Source organism: Leptinotarsa decemlineata, unplaced genomic scaffold (genome assembly GCF_025532065.1).
Source record: "Leptinotarsa decemlineata unplaced genomic scaffold, Ldec_3_MD MMD2_tig00000251_RagTag_RagTag, whole genome shotgun sequence".
NCBI lineage: Eukaryota > Metazoa > Arthropoda > Insecta > Coleoptera > Chrysomelidae > Leptinotarsa > Leptinotarsa decemlineata.
Window position 1 is genome coordinate 6,872,482 of NW_027412547.1, and position 27,768 is coordinate 6,900,249.

The 27,768-nt window shown below is 34.2% G+C and overlaps 1 protein-coding gene across 1 annotated transcript; it reads left to right on the forward strand.

Moving 5' to 3' along the window:
* The first annotated feature begins 999 nt into the window (after nucleotides 1-999).
* On the forward strand, nucleotides 1,000-26,767 carry LOC111515227 (trans-1,2-dihydrobenzene-1,2-diol dehydrogenase). Its single transcript, XM_074173607.1, has 4 exons — nucleotides 1,000-1,264; nucleotides 6,042-6,333; nucleotides 12,975-13,372; nucleotides 26,602-26,767. Exons 1-4 carry the CDS (start codon nucleotides 1,063-1,065, stop codon nucleotides 26,715-26,717), a joined length of 1,008 nt encoding a protein of 335 aa, XP_074029708.1. The 5' UTR covers nucleotides 1,000-1,062; the 3' UTR covers nucleotides 26,718-26,767.
* Nucleotides 26,768-27,768: the final 1,001 nt, after the last annotated feature.

Below are 27,768 nucleotides of genomic sequence, written 5' to 3' on the forward strand. Positions count from 1 at the left end.
CTAGGTGAGCGTTTTGTTCTCCAAAGTGGACTTGATGGAAATAACCGCAAAATATTATGCATCATTCCTATCCATGGCACCCTTGACAAAAGTAAATGAATTTGTATCGAGTATTTTCCTCAGTAATATTTAATTTATGTTCTTATTTGTAATCCAATCGCAAATAAATTAGTATCGTTAGATTTGTCAAAAAATCCTTTTTTCGGAAAGTGCTTGTCAAAAAATGGTCGCCATTTGAAAAATAATAGTTAGACACGAAAATGTTATTTTGTAAACTTGTCTCATTCATATTCAACGCACTAGTCACTAAAACTCCGCTATTGCAATTTTCTGATATCACCTGAGGTCCATAGATTAGTTTACGTCCGATCATGGCCACCTAGATGCAATTTTAAAAGTGACTCTGAAAAAATCAAGTACGCTGAAAAACTTCCGGAAATGTTAGTTTCTGATCCAGAATTGTCTCAGAAATCCAAAAATGTTACAATATACAGGGTGTTCCATTTAAAAATTCAGAACCGGAGCCATTTCCGCTGAAACCGGAAGTGACCGGAAAGTGAAGAATATGTGAAAACTCTCCTCTCCACATACCATTTATCTGTACCAAATCTCGTTTTGATACACCTAATAGTCTAGAAGTTATGACTTGTCTAATAGATTCGTTGACACCCGGTATAATATAAGATTTTTTTCATCCAAGATATCTCGTAACTGAAGAAGCTTCCAATTATTATTCTGAGTCTTTCCACTACGTAACAGAGTGAGCATCCCATCTTAGATGCTGATCTACCATAATACCTAGATATTTTATATTTCTCAACCTTCCTATCAATGGACAAGAGCAATTTTGTGTTTCACACCCTGTTTGATGTATACCTGTTCAATCATATTCGATTGAAAGTTGAACTTTCCTTGGCATTTTATTCCTTCGCGAAATATTTTCCGGGCCGCCCATGCATGACTGGTTGAATGCTAATTTAGAAGTATAGTGTACCTACGTCAGTTCATAGTTCAGTTCTAAACAAACTTTGTACCAGATGAGAGTATTGTTAATAGAATACAATGGCTCTTAGATGGGGTATTGCTGGTGCTGGAAGAATTTCTCATGATTTTGTTACCGCAACCCAGACTTATCCTGACTCCGATCATAAATTTGTGGCAGTGGCTGCTAGGTCGCAAAGTAGTGCTGATAAGTTTGCCAAGGATCATGGCATACCTAGATCGTACGAAGGGTATGAAGGGTTAGCCCTCGATAAAGATGTTGGTAAGTACTTTGAAAGTCTTAACATTTTGATCTGAATGTTTTTAAATGATCTACATCATTGCCTGTGTTAGTTGTAGCTATTCACACGGCTCGCTAAAATTTTTGACCACTCAGGCACAGGAAGGAACCTTTTCAAAATATTTTGTAAAATAATTTTGTTTTTTTCCTTATCTGTCGAATTGGAATTATACAGGGTGAGTCAACAAGATTCCCTCGGTCCATCTATCAAGGAAAACAATGTTTCAAATTACTCAATTTTTTTCCGAAATCATATCGATAAATAGCATCTTTATAAATTGTTTTACCGCATATTGGGTGATTGAGCCGAGCGTGGAAAACCAAAGATATATTTTTTTCAACAGAACGCCCAGTATATGAATATGTCATTCGATTCCATATTTTTTTAGCTTTCTAAGGAGTCTTTGTTTTCGAATTTCCATCGCAGCATTGCCAAGATATTCCAGAAAAAACAATTTTGAATACAATATTTTTTTAATTCACCACCCACATGTCTACACCAATTGTGTGAATTTTTTTAGGAATAGCGAGTCAATACTAACAATATAATAGAATAGGTAATCATACCCAATTTTATTAATTGTTGTAACCACAAAAAGATCATTCATTTACGTTCACTTACTCAAAATTTTTTCAACAGGAACAATAATGCCTAAATTGTTTATTGAATAAAAGAATCAAAAAGATGTTCTAAATGGTGACTATTTTCTGCAACACATAATGTCAGTCTTTTTTTAAACGAATTCTATACACGTTCCAGCATATCCTCTGGGATTTCCCTGAAAGCTCTAGTGATTCTTCGTTTAATGTCTCCTATAGATGTTGGAGGAGTTTGGTAGACGATCCATTTGATACACCCCAATAAAAAATCCATTTTGGTTAGGTCAGGTGATCTAGGTGAACACACCACAGGCCCACCCCTACCTATCCATTTTTGATTGAAATAATCGTTGACGTTGAGTTTTGAAATGTGGTGCACCGTCTTGTTGTAGCCACGTCCTAAGTCTTGTTCCAGATGGAATTAGAAAACTCATGCCGAAGAAATCTTACATATTTTCTTTCAGTGAGATATCCATCCAAAAATACGGACGGATAACTCTTTTTCCGAAAACTCCACCCCAAACATTCAGTGACCAACGCAATTGATGGTTTAGGCAACGAACAAAATGGGGGTTTTCTGTTGCATAATAATGCATGTTATGCCGATTCACAGTTTCATTTTCATGAAAAGTCGCTTCATCAGAAAACAACACGAAATCTAAAAAATTATTTTCCTGATTGATCTTTTCTAAGTTCCATTGGCAAAATTGAACACGGTTTTCAAAATCTCTTCCTCTTAACTCCTGCATCAACTGCATCTGGTAAGGATCTGTAGGTACTCACATGGATATTTTCAACAAGGTGAAGAGCAATTTGAAATATATTCTCTTCATTTGTTACAGGGCAGACACGTTCGAACTTCTCGTGATTGACAGCATTACCAGTTCTTTCAAATCTTATTTTTAGAGCCTGAAATGCCCTTCCATCTGGTTGTCTTCTTTCGGGGAACTTCTCTTTGTAAATTCTAGATTTAAGGAGGCAGTTTCCGTCACTTTCTTCCAAAGCATAAACCATTTGCACTTTATCTTCCAATACATACAATCTTTTGTATGTTCATCAATGTATAATTCGACTTCTTACAACTGAATACTCACTTCGAAGCAGATCTGTATAACCAACCAGACAAACTGGTAATGAAGAATTAGCAATACATACATTTAGAAAAGCTATAACCCAGAGAAGTTTCTATTTTTCGGTCCAAAATTTTACAATGAAATACCAGTACATTTAAAAAAAATTGACAAACTAAGAAATTTTAAAACTGAAATAAAGAACTATATCCTGAAAAACAAGGAAACTTTCTTTAAAATACAACGATAATGAATACAACCACCATTTGCTGCTATTCCTGTCCTCTACAAATCGTCGAATATCTTTCAGAATTTTGGTAAAAATACGTGCACACATTAAATATACAGGTGTTTTGAAGTTATGCTTTACATAAGAGTTAAATACCTTCCTTATTTATATATTTTTCTATCTTTTAAATCTTCGCCCGCCAAAATTTTTAAGATAATTTCATGTACAATACTAATAGTTTTTTTTAGAGAAGCCCTGGATAAAACACACACACACACATGCAATTATGCCTAGGTATGTTTTACTCAGAGAGCAAATCTAACCCCTTTTGTAAAAAAATTGTAATATTTTTTTTGTACATGTAATACTTGAATAAAACTTGAAACTTGAAACATAATTCATAATGAAAATGCGAAAGAAACTTCAACACATGGCGTTAATGACAAATTCCGAGATTCATTTTTTGATGTCAGTCATGATAACTGGGTTTTTGAAGAAAAATCAGTATAAATATTCTTTAGGTTTTGTACGTATTTCTTCCTGTTGAAACTGCTGATAACAATAGAGGTATGAAAAATGCCAATGTACTAGCGATTAGCTTGAATATTCGAAAAACGAATTTGAGTAAGTGAACCTAAGAAAATACATTTTTTGTGGTTACAATTACTAAAACTTGGTATAATTTGTAAAATATCAGTTTTTTGTATAGTATTCTGTTGATAAAAAATGTAGTGAAATGTTGAAACATTTCATACAAATGAAAAAATACAGGCTGTTTCTTTTGAAAAAGTTGAATTATGTCTGTTTTAAAATGAATGAAACTTGACCGGTTTCACCGAGCACCCTATATATCTTTTCTGAAAGTTGAGATTCCTGAAATTATCATAGTGATGTTGACTGATTTGAAAAAAATCCACTTAATTACTGTAGACATGCGGGTGGTGAATTAAGAAAATATTGTCTGTGAAATAGATTTTTCTGGAATAAGTTGGCAATGCCGTAATATAAATTCGAAAACAAAAATTTCTCACAGAGCTAAAAAAATATGGAATCGAATGACGTGTTCATATATTGGGTGTATACTATTTAAAAAATATAATTTTGGTTGACCACACACGGCTGAATCACCCAGTATGCGAGAAAATAATTTTCAAAGATAGTATTTATCGATATGACTGCAAAAAAATGGAGCAGTTCGAAAAATTGTTTCCTCTGATACCAGTGGACCGAAAAAATAGTGTTGACTCACCCTGTATTTAGGGTGTTTCCTTCAGACTATAATTCCTAAGCAAAAATTTTTCTGTGAGTTTTTTGCGCTCTGATTTGATCACGTTCTCTTTGGAAATCAATTTCCAGTTCTTTATTCATTAATTTATGAAAATATGTTGGTAACAAGAAAAGAAAAAAGCTTTTTGGCTTTCTATTTCACCATCTTACAAAAAATGTGGAATGCTTCCGAAGAAAAAAAAACAATTAGGCTTTTAATAAACTCTTAAAAGAGATGTGTTTATCATGTAGATATAGAAGTTTTTTGCAGATACATACTGGAAAAATTAGCCCTCTCAAAACAAGTACTGCGTTCGTTGGGGATTAGAAACAGACATCATCCACAAGAAAATTATACAATGTGATAAATGGAACAACAGATAATTACTCGGTTTTATTTACTTGCAAGGTAAAACTTAACGACAGAAATGATGACAAAGGAAACTTAACTTAAGTATCTGAGTTTAAGCATATTAATAACTAACAAATAATTGAAATGAATCACAGTAAAACAAAAACACTAATGAGATTTATGTAATTGTGATTTTCCACCGACAAATATTTTGTAGTTGTGGATCATAGTACATAGGAGTGGTACATAGTACCATTACTCGCCACTAGATGTCGTTAAGTGTCACAATACACAATAATAATTGAAATGCAAAAAAGCGTAAGTTTGCTTAGGTCACGCACTTTGCGACTATCCTAGTCTAGAAATATAGTTAAGGGCAGAAATTGGCCCTTGGAACAAACTGAAAAAATCATTATGGCCCGAAGGCTTCAAAGTTTGGAGACCCCTGCTCTAAGGCATCTATTTTCTACTATCATCGGTATGCTTTCCTCGTCGAACGAAACTTTGTTCAATAAATGACAGTCTTATATGAGAAACAAATTTCTGGCAAATAAACCACTACATAAAAAACAAGAACGAATCGATAATCAACTAACAAGCAACTTTCTCGTTCCTTCATGTCCATCTGACGAAATCATAATTAGTTCACTAGAGTTCATAATATGAGTAGATTTCTAATGTATAATCTGGATAATACAATCGAAGAGACTGTGATCTCCCAGGAGGGGCATTATGTGCAGAGTGAAATCTAATTATTTTCATGAGGAGAACGAATATTATGATCATCGCTGATATCATCCAAATCTACCTCATAGAAAAGATTTGATTTGAATCCTATTTTCATTTGCAAAATATTTGACAGTATGTATACTTCATGAGCGATCAAAAATCAACTTGTAACATAAGCATTTCCTCCAAAGCTACTACTCCAGTCAGAATATGCCGTAGAGAATTGGGAGAAATGTGAGGTTAGTTATTCCAAACGCTAATCACCTATTTACCCATTTATATGGTAACTGAAGGTCACAAAACAAATAAAGTTATAGAAAATGAAAGAATCGCTTATAAATAACTGGCTCATGAGCCAAGCTATACAGCGACAATCAATGCCATCCAATTTTCCACACAAATAACATGAAATCAGGCAATTTGTGTGGACAGATGAAAATTTGGAATTATATTCCACTGAATCTTTCACATACAAATTATATATATGAAAATGTTTTTTTTTTCAATTTGCAGATATTGTCTACGTGGGAAATCTCAACACTCAACACTTTGAGACTACAAAATTAATGCTGGATCACGGCAAACACGTGCTTTGTGAGAAACCATTCACCATGAATGAGAAGCAAACCAAAAAATTATACAAAATATCCAAGGAGAAGAATTTATTCCTCATGGAGGCAGTATGGTCTAGATGTTTTCCTGCTTATTTGGAGGTGAGAAGAATGATAGACGCCGGTGAGATCGGTGATGTCATGTTCGCTTCCGTCAATTTCGGACATGCATTGCAGCATGTTGACAGATTAACGTAAGTAAGAATGATTGTACTTTTTTATTTTACACGCTTTATATCAGCTTCACTTGTATGAATGTATGTTTGTTTGTTTGCTTGTAACTCTCAAGCTTGATCTATTCGCGGACAGATGACGCTGTAGGTAACTTCCTTGATATATAGACATTATTGCTTGATCTATTCGCGGGCAGATGGCGCTGTACGTAACCTCCTCGATATAATTCGAACTCACTCAACATGTATTTCCTCATTCGAAAATAGTATTTTTTTTATCAACACGTGTGCCTGCTGCTTTCTTTGTAACCCTCTTTTGCGCGCCTGCTGCCTCGGGCTTGGTAGCTGATTTTCAGGCTCCCTCTCCGGAAATCGGAAAATATCAATGGTCATTTTTCTAAACAATATACGGCTGATTGATCTCAAAGTTTATATGAAATAAATATAGTTCAAATAGATTAAAAACCTCGCTTTTATAGCATACGAACCTAAGAAATGAAGAATAAATAGAGTTTGAAAAACTAAAAAACATGATTTCAAAGAACATCGAACTAAAAAGTTAAAAATATTTTTTTTTTAACTTCGAAACAATAACGAACGAAAAATACTAGTATTATTGTGAAAGAAGCGTGGGCGCTTTATGCCATATTTTTTGTATATTAAGCGCCAGTCGCTTTTTTCACAATAGTACTACTATTTTTCGTTCGTTATTGTTTTAGGCTTATTTAAAAAATATTTTAAACTTTTTAGTTCGATTTTTTTTAAAAGCATGTTTTTTAGTTTTTTAAACTATATTTATTGAGATTCACAAACACTCTACTTTTCAGAGAAGCGCTTCTTTTGAGATGCATAAGCATTGTAGGAGAATTCATTTTCAACCTATATGTAGAATTGAAACCTCTGGCGTGAAATGAATCTATTGAATCAATTTCTCCACAGAAGAACAAAAGACTGTTTCTCGACGTATGTTTCACTGACGTCTGGTTTCTAAAACCTGAAAAGTATTTTCATCAGTATTTGTCGAGAAACAAATGACCGACTGTCGCAACTCACATGGTGTAAAAGAAATCAGACAACGTAATTTTCTGGAAATTATAACATTTTTTGTGTTATACTGGGTCATCTGAAAATATTTTTCGGTAGGCAACAACAACACAATGTGAATATACCCTTTCAATTTCAACAAGATTCTTGTGGCTGGGATTCAATCAAATAAGCGAATGAACATTATTTACGTACTGTCATCAATGACATAGGTGGATTCAACCCATTCCGTGACAAAAAGTCGTAATTTTATGAACAAATCGAGTGTTTTTTTCTTATAATGTTATCCGTACTTGCTACTGAAGAACCGATAAGGCAAGTGTCTCACGGCGACACATCGGATGTCTAGCAGTGAGGATGACAGTGTTCCATGTAAGTGAAATTTCACTTCTTTCATTGATTATATGGTGTAGGAAGTCGGTGAATGATATCTGGTTCGATGCCTTATGCATGTTTGGAAAACAAACGGAAAAGTGTTTTTCGTATAATTCAGCGTTCACATAAAAGTATTTGTTTGAAAAGTATTTTTCTTTTGCAGATTCCCACATCTTTTGTATCAAAATAGAGAAGTAGAAGGCCAAACATTTTCTGGCCTGGATATTTAATAAGTTAATTATTTTTTTCCATAGAACGTGAATGAGAAAGATTGAGATCAATTGACAATAGAACAAAACTGATATGCCGTGTGCATTTCCGTGAGGAAAAAATGTTTTTCTCAAGGAATAAGATAACCGTCACAAATTAAAAATAAATATTGGTTTTTTGATAATTGCTCAGTTTTGTTACGTTAATGACTCTTTCAAAATATGATGAGTGAGTCAAATGTTTAGGAATATGGTGAGAAATATTTTAAAATCACAAATTAATACAAACAATACAATAATTCTCAGAAAAAAATAGTTTTTTGAAAGAGTTGTGACAGTTACTAGACAAATATTGATAACCGAAAATTTTCACATTTGTAATTTATAAATACTTTCATTGGAGAGGTTATAATAACTCTGTATCTTGTTAGTAGTACCACTCGTTTTATAAAATTATGGCCAAAAATTGTTTTTCATTTATGAAATTTAGTCAATATATTTCTTATTGCAAAAAAATATCAACAGGAATATATGATAGCAAAATAGCAGAAATCGATAAATCGTCTTTTTCAATATTTATTTTATAATGTAGATATAGTCCAGATCATTTCTTAAGTATTTTGTTCACGAATTTTGAATCTAATACTCTTCTTGAGAAAGTAGCTTTGTTTCGTTTTCACTGACACCTTGTATACATTCATAGACACATTAGATGAAGAGAACAAAAAATTATTGAAAAAATAGATAAAAAATAATTTTTTCTGGAAAAAAATGCAGGAAAGCCACATAACGATGACGTTTCATTATCGACCGACGTTCGAATTTTTTCATTAGTAGTTTGACATATTTTTTTAAATATATTTTCGTGAATAGACAGATTTCGAAATGGATAGACAGGTTACTGATATAATTTCTTTATAAAAAATGGTCTTCTGAAAAAGTTTTTGGCTATAATATCCCAAAAAGGCATTTCCATACCTTAAATGAGCTGCAACCATTCAAACATTTTTTATCCATTGCTGAAGACGGAGGCAGATTTTGGCCTCCGAAACGTAAAAGATAAGTATTATTTCTTGAGGCAAAATTGTTAAATATGACATGTTACTGATGAATAGAAGATTTTTCTTTGTGAAAAATACTTTGATTTTCACGCAGTAACTTATCGGGGCAAACTAAACAGTTTGCCCTTCTACACTTGTATAAAGTTCTCCATTATAATTTTTTTATTTTTCAGATTGTGAAAGGTAATAATTCTTATTGAACGAAAGTAATTTTTGTGAAGGAAAATCAGTTTTTTATCAACCTTTTTTGGATATTCTCACCTTCCACTATCTGGAAAATATGAAAATCATAATGGAAAACTTTATACAAAGGGTATACTTTTTAGTTTACCCCGATAATTTACTGCGTAGAATCAAAGTATTTCTCACAAAAAAACTTGTCGTATTTAACAATTTCGCCTATCATAAAAATTGCAAAGAAATAATATAGTATTTATCTTAACGTTTCGGAGGCCAAAATCCACCTCCGTCTTCAGAAATGAACAAAAAATTCAAAATTATTTCTTCTTCCACATTATCCAAATTTTCCTTCACGATGGGTAGCCAAGTACGAACTATTTCTAAGGAACTGTTCGAAATACAATTGTCTCCAGATATGAGAATATACCCAGATTCTTTTTGTTTACGTCTCTTAGAGTGAGGCTCATTGGTAATCATTCTTGTCTTGTTCCATTCAACTCGATGTGCACCGTCTGATTTTAAAATGTGTTCTGACAATTCAGATCCTGTCAGTTGTCTTTTTTTTATGTAATCTCGATGTTCATTCTCATGCATTTTCACCATTTTCATCGAAGTTTCACCGATAAAACTTTTACCACAAGAACAAGGTATCTCATAAAAGCAATTTATTGTTTTTTCTTCAGTGTTGTTGTGTTTTGTTTGTGTGAGTATAGATCTCAGTGTATGTTTTGTTTTGAAAGAAGTTGTAATATCATACCGTTCCAATTCCTCTTATTTTTTCACATAGTCCAGGACTATCTGATATTCAACTCCCTGCTGTCGGTGAAGATGTGCATCCGCAGCCGATGTCCTGGAATCCAAATGAAATGATGAGACAAGCGTGCTGTCGTCAGCAAAGCAATCTATTGGATTCTTGGTTTTATTTAATAAGTCGTTGATATACAATAAAAAAGGGTTGGGGACAATATGGATCCTTGAGGAACACCAGCGTTGATGGTGAAAATATTCCAGAGATATCCATCGACGGCCACTTGCAGAGAACTTTCTTTCAGGAAGCTGAAGAGCTATACACAAAAATGATCTGAAAAGCCATAGCATCAAAGTTTGGCCAGCAAACCCTCATGACCTACACATGGTCAAAGGCCTAAAAATTATCAAGCGCGACAGCTCAACAGCATGTGTTTTATTCCAAATATGGATGACATATGATAGAAGGTTGCCTGTTGCTTTCTGTTTCCGAAAGCCATATTTATTATCGCTCAAGATGTTGAAGTCTTCCAAATATTTGAGGATATGGTGGTTTACGGTTTTCTTCATGATTTTTGATATCACCGTTAGTAAAGCGACTGGTCTATAGTTATTTGGATGAGATTTCTTGTCCTTCTTGGGAATAGGCTGAACGCCAGCAATCTTCCAGCAAGAAGGATAAACTCCTTTGTTGTAAGACAGGTTGAAAAGTCTGCAAAATACTGGGTGAGTTCATTGACAACGGTGTTTTATTGATCGGAGTTGTTCGTGAGAAAACTGTGAGTTTCCAGGAAAAATAAATATATTTTTGACTCAAGAACGAGTTCCTGAAAGGTCAGTGATCGATTATTAAGTTGAATTGTGAAAGTGAACAGATGATTTTTGAAATAATCTACAAATCCATAACCAATAAGCAGTAAACACACACGTACTGAATAACACATTGTTGCCAAGTCGCAAAATTAGTAATTGTTCTACAAACAAAATGTCATCAAAAATGACAAGATCTCAAAGCTGTATTCAAGCTACCAGAAATAAAAACTTGAGAAGTATATTGTCTGCGGAGAAGTCTCTGACAGCTAATAGTCCTATAAGTAACGAGGGTGAAAAATACCATAAACTTCAAAAGGAAATTGAAAGGCTGATTAAGGAACTAGAATCGAAAGAATTGAAAAAAAAATTATATCTGGCAGAATATATGATTACTTGGAAACATTCGATCTAATGACAAAGTGCCACCACGGGTTCAGGAAAAATCGCTCGATAGAAACTGCAACGTTCATCTTTATACAAGAAGTACATGATTTAATGGATAAAAAAATATTGTGGTGGGTATATTTTTTAATTTGAGTAGAGCTTTCGATACCTTGAATATTAAATTCGTATTAGATAAGCTATTTAAGATTGGTATTCGAGGAAACATAAATCAGCTTATACTGTCTTCCCTAACAAATAGATATTTCCAGGTGAAACAAAATGATACAATGTCCGATGAATTCCTTGTAACAAATGGGACACCTCAAGGCACTGTACGCGGTCCTCACATTTTTTTATTATATGTGAATGATCTACCTAATAATATAAGTGATCGTGCGATATCAGACGACACTTCCATTATTCTTTCAAGTAAAACAAAGGAAGTAATGCATAACCTTATAAACTCAGTCCTACACGAATTTGATGACTGGTGTAACAGGAATAGACTCATAGTTAACCTGAAAAAACTGTCTGGATGGAATTTGCAAATTCATCTCGAAGCCTACATGATTTCAGTTTAATTTTCCGGAATGAATCCTTGGCATAAACAAGCTCAACAAAATTCTTAGGAATAATAATGGACTCACATTTCACTTGGCAAGAACATATAGAGTTCATATCCAAGAAATGGAACCAATCGTATTATCTCATTAAATCCCTTAATAATAAATTAGATAATAAGGCACTGATATCAGTTCATTTCGCTAAGTTTCAATCCATTATTCACAACAATATTGCTGTCTGGGGTTTAGCAACTGAGGTGGTCCGAATTTTCATAAAACAGAAGCATTACTGGGGCTCATTTACAATTTAGATTACAGAACGTCATGTAGAGAGATCTTTCGTCAAAATAAATCACTAACTGTTGCCTGTTTGCTCATTCTAAAAACATTGACGTATATCCATGAAAATAGAAGATAAATAGAGTCGAGATCTGAAATCCATAATTATCATACTAGGAATAACCATATGCTCATCACCCAAAAAAACACCATCACGCAAAGTATAAAAAGTCTCTTAAACAGTTGAAAGTATTTCTATCATAAAAAGGTTTCTACACAGTAGATGAAATTATACTTGAAGTTGGTAATGTCAGATCATTGTCATTGTGACGTATATATTGTAATATTTTGTTTATGTATCTATTTCTATTTTTTACTAATATTTTAATATGTATATGTTTGTTATACAATGTGTGTCACATTATTTTTTATTCAAATGACATCTTATAATGTTATACATTTATATTATATCTGAGAAATATGACCTGTCCCATCTACATAATGTAGCACAAAGGACTAATAGATCTATCTATAAATCTATCTATCATTTGCGCATTTTTTAAGTATGATGACGGGCACTTCATCAGGACCAGACGCCTTGTTGATATTGAGCTCTTTCAGAATTCGAATGACTAGACGCTATCGAAAAGTAATTTTCGGCATTGTGAATTCTAATGTAGGAATAGTTAGTGATGCCATTCCCAGAAAATCGACCGTGGAGTGGGACGCAAATTGTTCAGCTAGTAGATTTGCTTGTTCTATGGCTGTTGTTGCAACTGAACCATCCGCTTGTGTTAGTGGTGGAATTGTAGATTTTGTAAAGTTCGGATTAACAGCTTTAGCTACCGACCAAAAGGATCTAGACCCATTGGGACTGTTTTTCAATTTCCACTCCACTGTAATAGCTGACATCAAGGATCGTCGGCTATTACAGTGGAGTGGGGAATGTTTTTCCAACCAATTTTGAACCAAACTTTTTCCTTCAGAAATGTTTTTTATTTTTCCAGATCAAAAGAACTGGGTGGAGGTGCAATTTTAGATTTGGGGGTGTACATCCTTCAGTTTCAACAATTCGTTTTTAGAGGACTGAAGCCAATCAAAATATCTGTGAATGGTCATTTGAACAGCTGCGGTACAGACGAATCTTGTGGGGCTGTCATAACATATCCAGGAGGCAAAATGGCCGTCGTTAGCACTTCAGCAAGAATTGCTCTTCCCAATGAGGGAATTATCGTAGGAACCAAAGGTACCCTTCGTTTGCCTCTCTTCTGGTGCCCCACCCAGTTGGTAACACCTAATGGAGTAAAGGAGTTTCCTCTACCCCAATCTCCAGGGCCTTTTTTGCATCGCAATAGTGCTGGGTTGTGTTATCAGGCGGAAGAAGCTAGATTGTGCATCAAAGCAGGTATACTTTAAGTATATATTTCTACACATAGAACACGCTTCACATTTGGATATTCGTTTGTGAAGAAAAATATTTAAAAATTACATAATTTTTATATAATTTTCAATATCCGACCTTTTGTTAATGCATTTTGTTCCATGTTTCGTTATTTCAATCATTTCGTTCAGGAGTCTTTTTTTAATATCGTCTGTTGTCCTATAATAATGACTGACTCAAAATCAAAAGTATGAAGGGACGATTTGCAATGTTCTGCAAGGATAGTAGTATTCTTCATTGTTTTTAGTGGGTTGTGTATATTTTTACAATCCCTGCTATGTTCAGTAATTCTTTGTTTGAGATACCTGCCTGTTTGCCCTATATATATTTTCTCACATTCAGCACATGGTAATTTATAGATAATATTGGATGAAATCCAAACTTACACACTTACTGAAAACTTACACACCTCATATTTCAATCTAATAGAAAAAATCAAACAATAACTAACTTTGGAATCATTAACCGACTGCTTTTTCCAAATACAATTCTCATTTCTTTCATGGATTTTTTTGAATTATAAAGAACGATTTACAGACAGTTCAGATTGTTAATCCCTTCGTGTCTGTGTCAACGTCTTTCAGGAACCTGTGTACGTATTTATATTTCATGTCGAAATTATTCACTTCACCCTTCAACTCGGAAAGCCGCCCTAAATGTAAGTACTCATCAATGCTGTTTTTCTTATACTGCAGAGCCCTGAAGATGAAACAACAAAGTTTCGAAACGTCGACAATTTAGAACATTTCGACCGAATTTCCGCCAACTTGACAATCAAAATCATATTCAACGGTCGCCATCCTATTCAAATATATAATTATTGTTCACGATATTTTACAGGTAGTTTTTCCTGTAACTATTTTTCGAAAATGCATCAGAAACTGGAAACTCTGTATATTGTCTTTTCTGAAGGGTTAATGCTCAATTCAGAACGAAGACGAGTAAAGCCATTGGCATACACTTTTTCAAATGTTTTTGTCTGTAAAACTTCAAGTAGGTAGTTGGTTTTTGGTATAGTTATCTTCAGAATACATATTGTTATCCATTAAAAAAAAATGTATTTCATCTTTCCTCGAATTTTTATTCGGTACTTTGATGAGCTGTCGCGAATGATAGGAAGCGTTGTCAAGAACACTATTCGCATCCAAATTTGAGATCAATGTGTTTTCGAACCATTCCTCAAAAATATTAGCTTCCAAATTCTTATGATAGTCAACATACCAGTCTTCAAGTTTTTTTTCACATAATTTCATAGAATTCGGAACCCATCCTTTACTTCCTCCGCAATGCACAATGATTAGTCGCGATGCTTGTTTGCAGGCATGTTAGGCGTACACATTCTCGAACCATCAGTCCACCCTTTCGTAACTGTGTCGTGAGTGTCATACCAAGTTTCGTCCAAATAGAAAATTTGCCGTTGTTCTTGTCTATATTCAGTTATTTGTTCTAAGTATTTGTTAGGCAATTCCAGTATTCTTCTGCTTTCCATAACTGCTTGACGTTTGTTTATTATTTTGAATCTAAATCCTAGTTTCTTTATCCAATTCTGAAGAGTTTTGTCACAGCAGCTCACGTTATGGCCGGAAGTTTTCAATTTCTCCCTTATGATTTCAATTGTAGAAATCTCATTGCTTTTATAACGGTCGTATATTGTTTTTTTATGATTTTATTAGATGAACATCTAAAGGTTTTGGTAATCCCGCATCAAATCGCGTTTTGCGTTCATAAGGTTTGTTTTTGACTATTTTACGTTCAGTTGAGAGACGAATTTCGGTCAAATCTGATGTTGCTTGTAATAGTTTTTTCCCTCGAAACCAAACTTGATATGTAGATTCTTATATACATTGAAACATACTCTCTGTGTTTCAATATTCGAATGATTCCGAATCTTATTCACTGGTATCTCTTTTTCGCATTGTCCACCAGCGCTATTGGAATCACTACACAGGAAAAAGTCTGCGTAGTTATCACACTTGCTATTACTATTATTACTTGTCCAAGGACGCCACATTTCAAACGAATAACAAAAATTTTAAGTAATTATAACTTCACCAATATCGAATTTCAACACTCAAATCGCGATCAGTTCCTGAACTGAACATTGACAACAGGACTCTTTAAGAATTATTATATCGGTTACTTCGACTATACTTGACATTATATTTCAAACTTCAGAATATATATTTATACACCACAGGCGTTAAAACGTAACTGACCACTTCAACACTGTAACAATGAATTCCGTCAACCGAATGGAGTTAAATCTGATTGGCCATCGTAAGGAGGCTTGTTTATTTTACTCAATTGGCGGTCGGTAGCCAGGCGGTTCGACGTGGGTGCTTTGTTCACTCACTCGAATTGACTGCCGTGTTGGTCGGTGGTTCAAACCCCAGTCTGAACGATCGATTTTCACTTGCTATCGTCTAACCCCTGTTAGGAATCGTACATTGAAAGGTAAGACCTCGTTAATCCTTAGTTCGCACAAGTTTCAACTTCTGAGGGTTGTCATTCGTAGGGCTGCGACAGCTGGTTAACGGAAAAACAGATTTTTAACAGATTTAAATAGATGTAAATGTGCATGATGATCATACTTTGAACACGCTGGGTTACTTTATCTATTGGATGGATATAGTTCAACTCGTAAGCTGATTTGGTAGAATAACTTGAACAACCTATAGGAGCTAGAAGAAACAGTTTTTGAACTGGTTTACTAAATATTCAGAATTTTTTCATTGAGTGATAATTTTTGTTCAGTTGATCAAGATATTATTCCATATCTAGCATTACGTAACATCACATAAACGTTGGAGTGGGATATATATAAATTCATTAATTATTTAACGATCAAAAAACAAGTCATATAGTAGTTCAGATGAATAATTCATTTGGTGATCCGTTGAGCAATACCATAGGCGTATCGCAGAGAATTGTTCTGGGCAGCATAAATATAAAAAATGATTTTCACGACGAATAAAAAGTAAATTTGTGTGGAAATAGTTCTGGGGCTGATGAAACAATATGCATCAAGTTCCATCCAGCATAAGTTTTTTCCTTATCAAATGCGAGTCCGACTGTGAAAGCCAATGTTCCTATACAGTATTCATTATCTTGATATTGACAAGAATCCGTTTTTTCTCGAGTTTTCCGAAAGAAGATATACCATATGTTTCAATTTTGTTTGCAATCGATCGTTCGAACCTGGTTCTAGAACAGACAGCACCGGCCCATATTTGAATCTTTTATTGATTTTAAAATTTACTTTGAGTACGTATTTATATCACCTTTCATAAAGAATTGTGAATTTTTGAAAATATAATGTGGTTGGTATTACTATTTTTCGGCTTTGGAGGCAATTGTTTTTTGAGTTTTTCCATGACGTTTCGCTGACGCAAGTGGTTATCTTCTTAATAGTTTTATGCATTCTGATCAATCTTGATGACTGGATATTACTGCTGCATAAAACACGTTCATGATGACTCAGGCAGTTTGGTGTGTTGATACCAGGACCTGGATTAGGTAAATGAGCTTGTTTCATGCTATGGAAAATGATGCTGGTTTGCTTATAGATTGATCGAGTTAGGAGTATATTATACTTATCAAGCCTAATCGGTCCCAAGATCTCTTTATATTTGCAGAAAAAATAACAGTTCAAAAAGCAAGAATTTAAATTGGCCACGTGCCTGTTAACCAATAAAATTGATCGTGTCTAAATCGGAGTTGCCAAGTGTATTGGTTTTTAATATCCAATCACTGATCTGATGATCCAATTTAAGAGACGCCATTTTTGTTGTTATTATTGTCAACTCGGTGTGAAAACAACTGTCACAATTATCTAATTAAAGAACTTTTTTTTGTGAAAGGTAGGTCTCGGCGGGTGCCTATTTTGCTGCATATTCCGTGTCATTAGTTTACATTCCGAAAAATATTTTTTCAGGTTATTTTTGGATTGAATTTTACCATTACTACCTTGGCCGAGCTAAAATAAAAATTAAATCAAAACTTTCCATCCCTCGATAAAAGACAAAGTCTGAAATGAATGGCATATAAATGAAAGGGACCTACTAAATATTCCACCTACCGTTTCAATTTTTCATTCTACATTTCGGTACCAAAGTATTGAAAATTTTTCAAGCTAAATAAATCGATCACTTCAAAATCGACTCTTGGTAAGTTGTCGCAGTCAGCTTTAACAAAACTAGGCTCAATATCCATTTTGAAATTATTTTGACAAAAATACGAAATTATGTGTAAAAACATTTACATTAGGAAGAGCTCATTTTCGTATACACTACAGAGGACGCTGGCCGACTGGATGACAATATGGCTAATATACCAGTAACGTTGAATCTCTTATGAGTGGCAAGAATGCATAACTGATTTATTTTATTAGGGTTCATGAACATTCGAAAACCATTTGAAAATACAGCTCGTTAAATTCTATTTAGAATCATATTTAGATATAACTTGTACTATATCAGTTATCAAGGCAAATATTATTGTGCATTTTTATGCTTAATTCGTGGATTCGAGCGATCTTATTATTGTATATTTATTTGTTTGCTGACTTCATTACTAACAAAAATGAATGAATAATTACAGGAAATTTCAATTGATCATTCATTTTCTCAGGAAAATGGAGTACCCATATCACAATTTATTAGTTTTATCGGTATTGAAAATGTATGTCATATCGGATCCCTTCTGCTTGTTTTTACAACATTCAGTTTCAACTTTTTCTTAGCTGGCAGCTCGCGTAGGAACAATTCGTTTTTTCATCGAGTTTAGTTTGTGTTTCAAAAGTGTTCTAGAAATATATTTGAATATTAATATGGTGCATTCTTGTGCTGATTTTAACTGTGCGGAAAGGCACAAGAAAACAGAAAGCGCATTGGTTTATAGATGAGTTATTTCATATAATGAGTTTAGGTTCCCAAAGGATAAAATGATGAGAAAAAAAATTGGTGACTTATAGAAATCATTTAAAAGGTGACTATAAATGAAAGGGGGACGAAAATATTGAATTTGATGACACAGTTTTTTATTTCAACTTCAAGTATTCTCCACAGAAAGTAAAAAATGTAGTTAATAATGTTGCTGAAAGTATGACACATTTTACTTCATTGAATTTCATCATATGATTAATGGTATTATCCCAGAAGCTTTTGTTGAATCAGTTCAATCAATACAATCAATTTGTCTATACTTGGCCTCATTCAATCTTCCTCACAAGTTTTGGAAGATTCAACATATTACCCAAGCGAGCCTATAATGCTTGAATTTAGTAGCAATATTAGAAACAGGTATGATTGCAGGAATCTTTTTTTTATAATAAATTGTAGTTGTGCAGATTGAGGATTGTAAAATAAATTGAATATTTGAAATGATTCTTTAATCCAGTTTGCTATATTTTTTGATTTTCATAACTGTATATTATTAAATCATGCATAAAATCATAGTTTGGGTAAATATTTTGTGATCTTTTGACTTTGTGTACTGATTTCAGATATAGAACTTATTTCCAAACATAATTTTTCGTGTACATTTTATTCCACGTGGATAATTCATTAATTGATACGTCAACGTCTTCATATACACTTCCATAATTGAATTGATAATTATAGGTTTCGTAAATTTTTCGATTCGCCAATGTTGATTATTTCTATTGTTCCTATTGGTCAATGGAACAAGAAGCGGGAATAGGGCCGTGACGTCACCGCCCTACCACATTCAATTTTTAATAATCAATTACGGGAAAACTACGGTACTCAGAGAGCTGAAACAAAGTGTACTGTTTTTCAATTTGAAATTTCTATCAAGTGAACTATAAACCAAAAATCATGAAGAAGCCCATTGTCAATAATATTCGTTCACCCTTTTCTACCTACCGTCATGCTGTTTGCTATTCTTGAACTTCTTAGAATAAAATTCAATATTCGGTTGAGGTTCACGGTCCTTTTTTCCGTTGAAATTATCGGTATGTTTGTGGATCGCTATTTCCTCCCACATCAGTTGATACCTCTGGTTGGCGGCAATGAGTTTGTTGTTTTCAAACAGAATACTGTGGTTTCCTTCAGTAAGTGCCTGTTCCGCCACAGACGACTTGTCGGTTTGGCCTAGTCTGCAATTTTTTCCATGCTACTTCAGCCTTGTTTCCATGGATCCTTTGGTAGTTTCGATGTATATTTTTCCACAAGTGCGCGGTATGCGATACACTCTTGGGTGGGTGAGTCTCCCCTGTCTTTAGTCGACCTGTCGTATTTTCTTGGTAGGATTGAAAACCGTTGTAATGTTGTATTTTCCTAAGAGTTTTCCAATTCTGTGACACTAGGGATATATGGTAGATACGCACGTGCAACCATCTGAGCCTCCTTCTCATTTTGAGCAGTTTCATCGCCCTGTTGAAGACGTTTCAATTTTTCCTCAAGATGATTTGGTTCACGTATTCGTCGAGCCCATTCAGGATGGTAGTTTCATAGTGCGTGCAGGTATTTATTTGTGTGCATGGGCTTTTGGTATACTTAGAGAGTTCGACGATATCACATGGAAACAATTAGGCTAGCTCCCTCAGAATGTCTTTCAGTGGTACATTGTTATCATATCATCGGGGCTGAACAGAATATCTGTCGGCTCCAGAGTTAAATCTCTAATTTCATAAACGAAGTCTGTCGATTCCTTGACATAGGAAGCTGGAGAAGCCAGGCCTAATGCTTCGCTAGGTGTTAAGTTGGCGAGCCTGGAGCACTGACTATTGGTCAATTTGTTCACCAATGTTCCACTGGAAGACTCTCAGGGGGCTAGCCTACTTGTTTCCAAGGGATATCGTCGGGCTCTTCATAGGAGATCTCACGGGGAGTTTCTTTCGAATAACTCATATGGGCAACTAGATGGCGTGGCGATTGGCAGTCCACTCATTCAATTGATAGCCAACTAATACTGTCTCTGTTAGGAATCACACGTTAAAAGGTAAGACCTCGTTAGTCACAAGTTTCTCAACTTCTGAGAGTTGTCGTTCGTATGGGGGCGATAGCTGATTAACGGAAAAACAGCTGATTAACGGAAAAACAGACTTCATGGAACGTTTTGAAGGGAAAGCAACCGACACCTTTGAATTGGAACCGACCCTATGGCTACGTTACGTAGGTGACATCTTCATCATTTAGAAACATGAAGGGGATGCTCTAAACCTTTTTCTAGAACACTTGAACGCCGAACACCCCAGCATCAAGTTCATCGTGGAGACTGAACAGGACCAACGAATAGCATTCCTAGTAGACCGGGAGCCCGTGACAGAAATTTTGACCCCATTTTTTACTATCTGCCATTTTTCAGAGGACATATTTACAGCCACAAGCAACAGTATTATGCGTTAAACGAATTTTTTCTCATGTTACACATGCTTAAACATTAACTCTAGTTTGCATAAAAAAAGAGCTTCTTTGACCAACATTTTACCGTCTGCCATTCATGCGACCGGAAGGCTAGGTTACGCAACCCACACAAAAAATAATTGGCAGACGGTTACATGGTGTTCTGGCTGGAGCATGAATTTTTCATCTGATCAAAAAAGTGGTTAACTAAAATCAATTTTCTACCGTCTGTTAAGCACAGCGTACACTAACAGTAGCATGAAATGAACGAACTTTCACAAGGCAGACAGTTTGCCGGTGCATTAATAATTTATAGACATTGGTTGATTAACATGTTACAGTGTCTCTGAACTATTTTTTATCGTCTGCCTCTTGGATGTAATGAAGTTCCATAATTAAAATGTCCTGCGACAACTTTTGGCAGACAGATTGGCAATGTTTTAAGTACAGGCAGACGCGAATGAACTTGTAAATAACTTTTACCAATATTTTACCGTCTGCCATTGTTTCCTTGCAATATATATGATTATTAAGTATACTAATTGTCAATTGGCAGACGAATTAACCGTGTTTATACAACTGAGAACATTTTTTTAATTTGCAAAAAAAACCTAATAACTTTGATCAATGTTTTACCGTCTGCCATTGTTTTCTCGCAATATATAATTATTGAATAGACGAACTGTCAATTGGCAGACGGTTAGACAGTGTTTAGTCGAGAGTGGTAGACAATTTTTCATGACAGAAGTGTCAATGTTACTTCATAAGAGCAAATTCAGTAGGATCTACAACAAAAAATAAGGTAGCAATCTAATAATCAATTTTCGTGATAAAGTTTGAAGGATGTAAAAATAATGCAAAATTATTTAAATGATATGTGAACATATGCTGCTACATTTATTTATTTTCGATTAATTACGTAAGGTAGTATTTTCGATATTTTCATGCTGGATTTTCTCTTCATTGAGTTCTCATAATTTTTTAAATACTGACGTACCTGCAGAATAAACAATTTATGCTTGAGGAAGCTATTGTATAACGAACACGTGTCGCGGTTTTTGTAAAACCCTTCTATAGTGAAAATCATACAATAAACTGTATTGATTAGTGTTTGAATATGGATTTTCAAGTATTGGGCAGTTTTATTTAAATATATGCTGTTCTTTAAATTTGTTGCTGTAACTCTCTGGCACATAGTGGTAGATTGGATGTGTCAAACGATGTAACTTGTTTCTTGAAAGACTCCATGTCATCTATCACTTCTTGAGACTTTGGATAACTTATTTTTGGTTGTTTCATACATACTGCACGATTATTAGTGCAGTGTCGGCAACCAAAGAAGGATTCGCCAAGTCTGCAAAAGCTCTTTCAAACTTTTCGTTGTCCATTGAAATCGACAAAGGTTTTTTTACCTTTTTTATAAAAAGCTGGTGTAAAATATCAGCCGGTTAGGGCATGGAATGCAAGTAAACCAGCGCAAATCTGAAATCCAAGAGCACGGCCGATTTACGTGGCATTTATGAATCTGCAATTGTTTCCAAAACCAAATTGTGAAGTAACATTGACACTTGTGTCATCACAAATTGTCTACCACTCTCATCTAAACACGGTCGATTCTTCTGCCAATTGACACTTTGTCTGCTTAATAATTGTATATTGCAAGGAAACAACGGCAGACGGTGAAACGTTGGTCAAACTTATTACTTATTTTCTGCAAATTGAAAAATATTTTTCAGTTGTATAAACACGATCTATTCGTCTGCCGATTGACAATTTGTCTACCTAATACTAATATATATTGCAAGTAAACAATAGCAGACGGTAAAATGTCGGTAAAAGTCATTACTTTTTTTAACAAATTAAAAAATGTTTTTCAGTTGTATAAATACGGTCTATTCGTCTGCCAATAATTTTTCTCTGTATTTTTAGTACTGAAGTTTACATCTTACCAAGTTTTATACGGTGGAAAATGGTTCAAAGATACTGTAAAAAAAATTGTTAACTGACTAATGTCTTTAAATTATTAATACACCGGCAAACCATCTGTCTTGTGAAAATTCGTTCATTTCATACTACTGTTAGTCTACGCTGTGCTTGGCAGACGGTACAAAATTGATTTTAGTTTACCATCGTTTGTTGTTGAATAAAAAATTCATGCTTCAGCCAGAACATCATCTGCCACTCATTTTTTTGTGGGTTGCCTAACCTAGCCTTCCGGTCGCATGAATGGCAGACGGTAAAATGGTGGTCAAAGAAGCTCTTTTTTTATGCAAACTAGAGTTAATGTTAAAGCATGTTTAACATGGGAGAAATTTCGTTTAGCTCATAATATTGTTGCTTGTGGCTGTAAATATGTCCTCTGAATAAGGCAGACGGTAAAAAATGAGGTCACAATTTCTGTCACGGGCTCCCGGTCTATAGATATAGTTATCGAACGATGTGGTGCTAGATTAACCCACAAAGTGTACCGAAACCCACGCACATAGATGGATACCTGCACGCACTATTATTGAACCACCATCCTCTAACTGACAAGACAATCTGAATATTTTGGCTCGCGAAAATGCCAGATCCACAAACAAATCGAAATCCATCATATTATGGACAAGTACGGGAATTCAGTGCTCAAGATAGCGACTGGGTAATCTATAAGTGTAGACTTGATAATTATTTCCAAGTAAATGATATTGCTGATGATAAGAAAAAGGCAATATTATTGTTGAATGCATTGGATGAAGATGCATACAAGTTCATATATAATTTGTCTTTTCCGAAGTTACCAGAGAAAAAAAGTTATCAACAACTCACAGAACTGTTCAATCAGTACTTCAAAGTGTCCGAGTCACTGTTTGTAGCCAGATCGAAGTTTTTCGCAGCTTTCAAGAATCAACATGAAAGTGCCAATGAGTGGGTGGCAAGTGTTAGAAATTTAACAATCAACTGCGAATTTGAAGAAACAGTAATTGATATGATGTTACGTGTTAGATTCATCGTTGGATTTGATAAAGGGTCAGTTCATACTGGACTTTTCAGGGAAAAGTCAACTTCCAAGTTTGCAGATGTTTTAGAAATAGCGTCGGAGGATAATTATTCCAGCAGCAGACAACCATTTATCAAATCGGAACCAGGAGTGCATCATGTTTCTTCAAAAAAATATCGGCATACTCCAGCTTCATCATCGGAAACATCACACAGTTCTAAACCTAAGGAAAAGTGCAAGTGTTGTGGTGGAAATAATCATAATACGCAAAATTGCCGATTGCGTAATAATTTGTGTAATTTGTGCAAGTGCAAAGGGTTTATGAGTCCTATGTGTCCGAAAAAGAAAGAAAATGCAAGAGGAAGGGCCATTCTAAATTTTATTGAATGCGGAAATTTGTTTTCAATAACAAATAAAGAGGTTGTAGAAAATCCATATATTGTAAATGTTTTAATTGCTGGTAAAAGTTACTCATTTCAACTTGATACAGGTGCAAGCATATAAGCTATATCTGATAGTTTTTGGAAAGATAATTTCTCGAATTATGAACTGTCCCCTCCAGATAGATGTCTAAATGTTCATACAGGTAAAAAAATGTTCTTCTTGGGGATATGTAGAGTCACTGTTAGCTATAATGATGTTCAAAATATTTTGAATGTTTTTGTTATTAATAATTGTGGACCTCCTATTCTCGGTAGAGATTTTATGTCATTGTATAAACTTGGTATAAATCAGATAAATGTTTCAACAAAATCGCCGGATTTACAAGTTTTGATGGGAAAATATTATTCAGTTTTTTCAAATGTTGGGTTTTAATTTTTGAAGGGATTTGTTTCTAATTCACATATTGGCAACAGCCCTTATATCAAGTTGAAATAATTTATACGCACCTAGATATTCCACTTCAAAAAAGTAAAATTATCTTTATAAATCAACAATTGAGGCAAAATATAAATTATAGTTCAATACCACCTCCACAAGCCACATAAACAACAGTTGTTTTGTTATTTATTTACATAGAGAAAGATAGGTTACGTGCACAAAATGTCATATGTCACTCGGAACATGAGTAAATAGAACAGCACGCCTCTGAAATATGTCATCTTTGTTTGTCTCACACAGGTAACAGATTCATTGTCCTTTATTAGCTATAACCGATGTTGCCAAATTGTGAAGTAGAAACGAATCCCTTTAAATCTTGAATGCATTATTTCATTCCTCTTTTTTAAGTATTCAAATAATTTTTTTAAGAATAAGGTTGAAATGATAAGTTTAAAATGCGTTGTTTCAGAGCCCTTTTATGAAAACTACTTGATTTTCGTCAGGAGGAACATTCCCCATTGAAAAATTTACAAGATTTAGGTATAATTAAGCCGGTGAACTATTCTCCTTGGGCGTATGTGCCAGTTTTAAAAATAACGGTGCAGTCAGAATTTGCCGAGAATTCAAAACCACGTTGAACCCAGTTTTAGAGATTGTTCAATTTCTCCTGCCGCGAATAGATGATCTTTTTTAAAAATTACAGGGTGAAGTAGTTTTTTCTAAAATTGACCTTTCGCAGGCTTACGCACAAATATATCCAGATGAAATTCTAAGGTTTCAGTTACAATTTACACCCATAAAGGTCTTTTTCAGTATCAAAGATTACCATATGGAGTTGCATGTGCACCTTCGAAATTTCAGAAAATCATCGAATCGTTGACCCACGGCATTGAAGGATGCGTATGTTTTCTAGATGACATACTCGTATGTGGGAGAAATTGTAGCGAACAACTAGAGAGATTGAATCGCATCTTTTCTAAATCACAGGACGAGGGGTTAAAAGTTAGTCCAGATAAATGTAGTTTTTCTCAAGATAAAATAAGTTATTTTGGTTACATAATAGATAAAGACGGTTCACACACGTCACCAGAAAATATATTGGCAATAAAAAATGCACCAGCACCCACAAATGTTGAACAGTTACAGTCTGTATTAGGTATGATTAATTATTATGGGAAGTTTATACTTTATACTTTTTCAAACCCACTATATGAGCTTCTAAAAGATAATGTAAAATGGATATGGACTACAAATTGTGAAAATTCATTTCAAAAGGTGAAAGAAATATTGATGTCGGCATCAGTGGTTAATTTCAGAAAAGAACAAGCTCCGCACCTCAACCGAATATGGAATCCCATTCTGGGGATTTGAAGAATAGCATATTGACAATTTACCTGATTCAGGTACAGGTATCAGCACACCAAACTACCTGAGTCAACATTAATACGTCTTACGCAACCGTAATATTCAGTCATCGGAGATTATCCAGGAGGTATAAACCTCTGAAGAAGCAAACCACTCGCACCAGCGAAACGTCAGAAACAAATTTTAAAAATCCCCGGCCTTCAAACCTGAGAAATAGTAATACTGAAAACCCTTTTGGCGAAAGCCTCAACTATTTTATAAAGTGGTTCTTATAGAAAATGTTATAAAAAAATTAAACCGAGATTTATATTTTCAAGGTGCGAATCTACTCGCAACGATAAATAAATTATCATTGATACCTTTTAATATAAATTTACTGTTTGCAAACTTTTTGGAACGTGATATAATTTTCGTTTATTATACGTATCAAATATAAATCGTGACTCAGCAAAAATAAGAAAATTGAAGCGTACAAAAAAACGACAAAATTGATTCATAAAAAAAATGCTTTATTGAATATTTTCTCTGTATTTCAATTCAAAAATAGATTTGTATTTCTAACTCAACTTCATCATTATGAAGTTTTGTGTGGTAATTTTATTACAAGGAAATATTTGAATGTAAACAAATTCAACATATGATTATTTTCTCCATTTTAGGAAAAATTGAAAGTTCACATATCACTCACGAAGAATCAGTTGAATTAGCCAGGCTCATGGACCTTTTGAGAATGGAGATGGGAGTTGTTTTTCCTGAAGACTCGCAAGAATTTTAGTGGGTTTTGTATGAACTCCATATACCTAAATATAAATCATTCAACTGTAATACGTTCGTGTTTTTTCACAATTATTATTTCAATCGACACAAGTTTTCACTATAGAAATCACTGTCTGGATTAATGTAGACCAAGTCCTAGAACTGCCAAACCTACGTTACTTAATCCGATTTGATGTTTTGACCATAGGTATCTTGGAAATATGGCAGTAACACACTTTTTGAAACAAAATTAAACATAAATACCCAGGTATTATCTATTCAAATGCACATACAAATACATAAAACAGATGAGTTGTCTAATAATAATAAGGTAAATGAATGGAGATTTAACTCACGAGGTGGAATTCCACCTGTTGGTGAGCATTGACATAACATAATAATAATAGTAATAGTTCAGTCTTGTGAAAGCATACAACTGTTATTGACAGTAAAAAGATACTGTAAATGTCATTCATATATATATATATATATATATATATATATATATATATATATATATATATATATATACATCGGAAAAGTCTAGGGATATTTTTAAAAATGGCAATAATTTTTTTTTAGATCGCTTTAGGGAAAAAAAAAGTTGACGAGTGATTATTAAACGAATGTAACTTACAACAAAATTTATTAAATGGTCAAAAATACTGAGTGCGCATATAAGCAAAACAAAAAAAAAATATGACTCTTCTTTGGCACCCCGAAAAAAAATCATAATACAAAAAAAATTGGAATCAGTACAAAGTATGGCCTCCACGCTGGTTTATCACGGCCCTACATCTATCGTGCATCGACAAAATGAGATTGTCAATGTCTTGTTGAGGTACATTTGCCCATTCAGCGATTAAAAGCTCTCTCAATTGAAACGTTGTGTGAATGTTCCCCATATGCGGAGTAATTCTTCGTTGAAGCATGTCCCACACATGCTCGATGGGATTCAGGTCCGGTGATTGTGCTGGCCATGGCAATACATCAACTCCTTCGTTGGTGAGCCAGTCAGTTACTAGACGCGCGACATGTGGACGAGCATTATCGTGCATTAGGTGGAAGTT

Coding starts and splice junctions, on each gene's coding strand:
- LOC111515227 (XM_074173607.1), top strand. CDS start 1,063: ATGGCTCTTAGATGGGGTATTGCTGGTGCTGGAAGAATTTCTCATGAT. Junction 6,334..12,974: donor CAGCATGTTGACAGATTAAC/GTAAGTAAGAAT, acceptor TTATTTTTCCAG/ATCAAAAGAACTGGGTGGAG. Junction 13,373..26,601: donor TAGATTGTGCATCAAAGCAG/GTATACTTTAAG, acceptor TCTCCATTTTAG/GAAAAATTGAAAGTTCACAT.